The sequence below is a fragment of the Frankliniella occidentalis genome, unplaced genomic scaffold, assembly GCF_000697945.3.
Source record: "Frankliniella occidentalis isolate FOCC.00 unplaced genomic scaffold, Focc_3.1 Scaffold25, whole genome shotgun sequence".
Lineage (NCBI taxonomy): Eukaryota > Metazoa > Arthropoda > Insecta > Thysanoptera > Thripidae > Frankliniella > Frankliniella occidentalis.
Genome location: NW_026267155.1, coordinates 1,379,207 through 1,385,282, shown reverse-complemented (window position 1 = coordinate 1,385,282; position 6,076 = coordinate 1,379,207). Strand labels below are relative to the sequence as shown.

The 6,076-nt window shown below is 54.1% G+C and overlaps 2 protein-coding genes across 6 annotated transcripts in view; both read right to left on the bottom strand.

Moving 5' to 3' along the window:
• Nucleotides 1-6,076, bottom strand: part of LOC113213926 (scavenger receptor class B member 1) — a 205,062-nt gene that overhangs the window by 142,130 nt on the left and 56,856 nt on the right. For 4 of the 5 annotated variants that reach the window (XM_052265247.1, XM_052265248.1, XM_052265244.1 and 1 more), the window contains one exon: nucleotides 4,179-5,642. The exons of the other annotated variant lie outside the window; for it this stretch is intronic. In XM_052265247.1, the coding sequence (XP_052121207.1) occupies nucleotides 4,328-5,642 (1,315 nt within the window). In that variant the 3' untranslated portion in view covers nucleotides 4,179-4,327. Of the gene's footprint in view, nucleotides 1-4,178; nucleotides 5,643-6,076 lie in introns of those variants that run through there. 5 annotated transcript variants of the gene reach the window in all.
• LOC127748996 (uncharacterized) lies at nucleotides 323-2,228 on the bottom strand. Its single transcript, XM_052265255.1, has 2 exons — nucleotides 1,959-2,228; nucleotides 323-809 (listed from the first exon to the last, which is right to left on the bottom strand). The coding sequence occupies exons 1-2, from the start codon at nucleotides 2,011-2,013 to the stop codon at nucleotides 334-336; spliced, it is 531 nt and encodes a 176-aa protein (XP_052121215.1). The 5' UTR covers nucleotides 2,014-2,228; the 3' UTR covers nucleotides 323-333.

The following is a 6,076-nucleotide window of genomic DNA, read 5'->3' as shown; positions in this document are numbered from 1 at the left end:
TGCGTGTCGAAACGCTACCTGGACGAAGGGGAGAAGGTAACGCCGTTAACAGAGTCATCTTAGGACTGCTGGATGCTGGCAGGAGGGGAGAGAGACGACAAACAAGAAGTAATGGTACCCAAGGTGTATATTACCTTCATGGAGCTCTCCGCTAGTTAGCAATCCCAATCCTTACAGCAGTTTCTTCGTAGAAAGTGAGTAACGGGATGGAAAGTATAGGAAATCTTCATCATGGTCAAAACAGTATTTATTTACTTTCAAAGATTGTACTTCAAAAATGATACAACTGATTTGTTGTCACAAAACCTGTTGTCCAGTTTGCTGTACATTTTATCATTGACATAACAGGATGTCAGCACTGAAATCAATATGAACTTTTTGATTCACATCCTCACGCTCGAGTTCTTCGTAATAAAGTCCTGCAAAGGCGCGCTCATAAGTTCTTGGGAGACTATCAAAGTCCAACACAGATATCTGAACGCCTGCATTATTATCTTTCGGCCAAAACGGAGTAGGGATAACGAAATCCGTACGATCAAGAGATGTTAATGTCCCCTTACTTTGGTGCACTGCATCCAGCAAATATCTACTAACCGGTGCACTAGAATATAACGAAATGTTTCCGTTGGACAAGTCAAAAAATAAAAACACACGTTCACCAGAAGGGCCAAAATTTGTAGAATTCAGTACAGGAGCGAAATTTTTATAAGTGTTGTGAATTTTTCGAAGATCCCCCCCGATGAAAAAGTTGTGACGGATATTCTCAGATGTGCAATGCGTGACGCTGGAGCTGGACTCGGTGAGTGCACCTGGAAACAAAACGGAAATGATTCAGAGAATGTTCGGAAAATCCAAAAGACGAGCCGGACACTTCGAGCGTTAATTTGCACTGTGAAAAATATCCTCTGGATATGTAGGGCAAGACAAAATGCTGACTCACGTGTTTTGAAAAATAAAAATCTGAATTTTAACAAAGATTTAAGTTTTAGGGACATAAGATATCATCTATTAAGGGCAGGGGCAGCAGAATTTCGGAATACCTCATATCGATAGAATTGGTTTCAGCCACATATCACGATTCTGGTAATATTTTTTAAAATTAAAGGATTTATGCTGGATTTTCAGTTTTCATAGAAACGCCCATAATTTGATAACCCAAAAATGAATATGTTTTTTCATCCGAGCACTGCATTACTAAATCAAGTGTGCAACTGCTTAACACTTGTAAATGTGCAACTGGAAGTTGAATACTTGCAAGCGTGTAGCTTCATAGTTGTTCACTTGCAAGTGTTCAATTTGGTAAGGTGTGCCCTTGCAAGTGTGTAACTCCTCAGTTGAGCACTTCCTACACAGAGAGCATCTCAACTGAGTAGTTGCACACTTGCATTTTCACGCACGCTAAAAAGAGGCATAGGAAAAAACAATGGAGATTGAAAACGTAACAGTGCAAAAAAATTGCTCTGTCCGATGACTAATTTAAAGCACTTTTACTTTTAGAAATTGGATAATATTTTCTGATCCAGCAGAGCAAATTTGACTAAAGGGTTCAGGCGGTTGCAAGTGCAAATTTAGCCCAGTTGTTCACAAACAAATGTGAAATGTTGTTCAGCAGCAACAAATGTTGTTTCACTTTTTGGACCTTTTCGCCATAACAGCACCATGCAAAGTTTTAAGCGCTCTGCGGGATCGGAAAATATTATCCGATTTCAAAAAATAAAAATTCGTTAAATTTGTTATCGGACAGACCTATTTTTACGCACTATTACGTTTGAAATATTTCCAAAAATCCTTTTTCCTACGCCCAACTCTAGTGCTCACCTTCAAGCTGAACTCTTACAAGCGCTAAGCAGTTCTCTGAAAACTCAACAGTGTACATTGTATGCTGAAAAATCAGCATACATTGTACACTGTTGAGTTTTCAAAACAATCATCACCCGAATCGCACATGTGTACGTTACCTGCACAGCACCATAGTGCGAAGACCAGGAATAGAAGATGCCGTGTCGCCAGCATCGTGTCAATCAGGGAAACTCGGCGTGCCGTCTTCTTCTACTATGCAAGTCGTTCAGCAGCCCGCTGAAACCGAACGTAAGCGCTGCTGACCTCGAACTGAGGCCGAAATGAACGCATCGGTAATAACAGCATGCGTGGGGGTGGAGAACGCCACCGGTACACCACTGTCGGCTTATCGCCAGACCACGGGAGGGTTGGGGGTCTGCTTGCGGAGCGCTTGAGTCAAGAAACAACAACCCGCGCACTTTATTTGCCCCTCATGTCATTCCACTGGACAAACGAAAACTTGCGTCACTTCTGGCTAAAGTATTATTTTTTTTCGATTTTTTATTCAACGTCAAAGCTCTCACCTAATCCAGATTTTGAGCTCCATTTTCATATGTTTGAATTGCGCTTAATCCAGAATGAACGAGTTCATAGCGTTATGATAACTCTTGTGTCTTTCGGTATCACGGGGAACGCTGTGGAAATAAGGCGGGAATTATAAAAGAACGCGCGCCCACTTGCTGCAGCAAGCAGTTTTGACCCCGGCTGGAGGGAGCGGCGCACGAGAGAGCGCGTGGGAGAGCGCTTTCGAATGGAGCAATAACCCCCTGTTGCCGCCTCCACCCCTCACCCCCATCTCCCTGCGCTGCCAAAGGGCTAATGGCGCAAAAACCTGGGCCGGCGGCGGCGACGCCGATCAGACGCCGCCGGAGGGGTCGGGAGGGGCGCGAGTCTCGGGCGTCAAATGTCTCGGAAGTAACTAACTGGCGTTCGAGCGGCTCGGCGCGCAGGAGGGGCCCTGCCAAGTAAGTGGACCCGGAAGTGGCGAGAGTGGCGCCGGAAAAACGGAAACAAAAAAAGGGGATAGGAAGGGAGTCCGCATTGGAATAAAAACAATAATAACAAAGGAATGTCGTCGAAATGACGGCGACGGCGAAAACGATGGCCGTGAAAGTAGTGGTGGGTAGTGGGGTGGGGGACAGACGGGGCAAGACAACGGCACTAGCTTCACTTGAGATAGTCGTTAAGGAGCGGAAGTAAGTCGTCGCTGAGCCGCAAACAACTCTCAGTCACAGTGAGCGCTCACCTAAACGCCACCGCCCCGCCCCGCCCCGCCCCTGGGCCGAGCCACCACCACCGGCACGGCCAGGCACTGCTCGGGGGAGAGAGGCACAAGCGCTTTGGAGCTACTCCAGAAACATGTCGGAAGTTCGGGGATCAGTCGCGCCGGTCGGGGGGAGAGAAAGTGGAATTGAGGGGGGAGGAGGAGGGAGGGAAGAGCGGTCGGCCGGGGGGCCTCAAAAGTTGCGAAGGGGAGGCGCGGTATTGGAGGGGAGGGGTGGGGGGGGGGGAGGTGCAAGTAGTTTGTTTACCTCACGCGGCGCGCCACAAGCCTGCGGGAAATGGGGGATGAGGCCCCCCTGAGAGAGCAGAGAGAGCAGAGAGAGCAGAGAGAGCAGAGAGAGCAGAGAGAGAGAGAGAAATAACGAAGACGTCTCCGATCCCGGTGTGTGCTGACCCCGCAGCGCCGCCACGGCGGCGGCCCCAATACCCTCGACAAATATTGGCGTTATGTGACCACCTCGTCAAGAAACTACCCCCCGCTCTCCCCCCCTCTCCCCGTCCCCAGTCTGCGGGCGAGTAATTCTGGTGCTTGTTTCTTTATGGGTTTTTTCCATCCCATATCACTGTCAAAAATATGTTCGTACATCTACGATACATATTTTGTAATTTACCAATTACAAAATGTCGTACGTGTACAACCTCCCACTCTTGCTCGTCATTCGCTTCCAAGTCGATATGCCGTACTTGTAAATTTTAATTCTGATAGTATCCGTGCGACATCTTCCATGGAAAATTTTCCTGTACCATGTACAACAATATTTCACAGTGATGTATACGATATATATATTTCCTACAAAATCGAAGGATTCTTCCAGAAGGGCACGTGTAACGTCAGGCTCAAATAAAACATACATTCTAAAAGAAGAAAAAACCACTAAAATTTCAATACGAATGTAATTAATGTATATAGGAAACCGTGTCACCAAAGCAAAGTCGCAGGCAAAGTCTCTCGTCCTGTAACGTTCTTGTGTGTGTGTGTGTTTCAGGTGCGTGTGCGGTGCGGTGAACACAACACCGGACGGAGGGGGCTCGCGGGTAAATACAGGCGCAGCATCTTAAACCGAGGCGGTTTTATTGTCCTGCAACGACAACAACTCGCGGGTGGAAAGGAAGAGGTCGAGGAGAACGAGGACAACGATAGCCTCCAACAAACGAGGGATGAAAAATTCAGCCAGTTGGACCCGCGGTGAGTGGGGCGCAGGGCTCACGAGTTCGTGGAGTCCCATCGCCGCCGTCGCTGCTGCTGCTGGGGCCTGCGCCCGCCGGGCGAGGTGGACGCCGCCGCGGTGGAGCAGGCCTTCTTGGCCGTGGCCGTGCCCGCCAGGTCTCGGAGCCGCGAGGAGATCTCGGACGCGCGACGCGCCAGGCGGATGAGGAGATCCGCCAGCATCCTGCTCTCCTCGGCCGCGCTCAGGGCGGGGGCGCGCTGCTGGGGCGGCCTCTCCTGGGGCGGCCTCCCCTGGGACGGCCTCGCCTGGGCCTGCTGAACGTTGATCTTGATCTTGACCCTGCCGGGGCTGGCGGCGTTCGGCATGTTGACCCGGTGCGCGGCGATGTTCTCCCAGGCCTTCCTGAGCTCCTCCTCCACCGAGACGGACTTGGGGGCGCGCGCGACGCCACCTGCGGAGGGTGGAGTCTGACGACGGCCACCCGCAGACTGTTGGCGCCCAGCCGTGGACCTCGTGTTGGGTTGACGGCCACCTGACGGCTCGGACGGTTCCCATCTTGAGGTGGATGTCCTGCCGGTCGATGTGTCTGGTGCGCGCTGCCCGGACTCCCTGGAGACCTGACGGCCTGCTGTCGACCCCGGCCAGGGCTGCTGGCCAGCTGATGGCTCGGAGGGTGCCCGCACAGAGTTTGATGCCTTGCCGGCTGACGCGTCCGGTGCGCGTGCGCGCTGCCTGGACTCCTTGGAAGCCTGGCGGCGTGCAGTCGACCTCGCGTTCGGCTGACGGCTGGCTGACGAGTTCGGTGAGGAGGCAGGCTTGTTGCTAGTCGACGTCCCCGCGGCAGGCCACGCCCTGCCCTTGGAAGGTTGACGGCGTCCTGCTGCCGACTCTGGGGCGGCCCACCTGGAGGCCGACGGCTTGCTGCCGGGTGGCGGCGTCTCCCGCGACTCGCTCTTGCGTGGACTCCTGGGGGCCGTGGCGATGATGTCCTCGGTGCGGTACGGCGGCAGCAGGATGCCGCCACGGGTCACGTGGCCCTCCTCGTCCTGGAGGAAGGGGTCCTGCCAACGCGGCGCCGGGGAAGGCGTCGACGGGGACGCAGCGGGGCGCGGCGGCCGGTACTGAAACGGGGCGTCCTCCGGGGTGTCGTCGACGGGCAGGTGCGGCCGGCCGGCGATGCCATCCGGGCGCGGGTCGACGAGCAGGTGCGGCCGGCCGGCGATGCCACCCCAGGAGGAGGCCGCGGGGGCGGCGGGTGCGACCCTCGGGAGGGTCGACCAGCTGGTCCGCGGCCGGGGCAGGCGCGCGGGCCGTACCAGGCCGGCGGCGGGGGCGCGGCGCGGCACTCGCCTGTGGGGCAGCATGAAGCAACTACATGAGCAGGCGAGAAAGACACGGCCCCGGCCACACATCACATCATACCTCGGACAGACTAGAGGCCTGCAACGAGTGAGCTAAGCGAGCAACGCGCTAGAGCCGCGCGCTGCGAGTTGGTTGTATTTTGCTCGTAGACCGCGCGATTTCCTTGCTCGGCTCTGCTCGGCTCCCGCGAGCTACTTAGGTCGTGGCCGTGGCGCTGCAGACGCAGGCGGCGGCGAGCACTGGAACCTGCATTCTGCAGCAGCGGGCCGGGCCGCCAGGCCTACGAGCAAATTTGCTCGCACGAGGTGGACATAACTCACGCGTTGCAGGTCTCTAGGACAGACCCCCCAGTCGTCACTGCACTATGCGCGGCCGAGAGTGCCGGCTGACTTCTAGCACCCACTCAGCATCCCCCCCCCCCC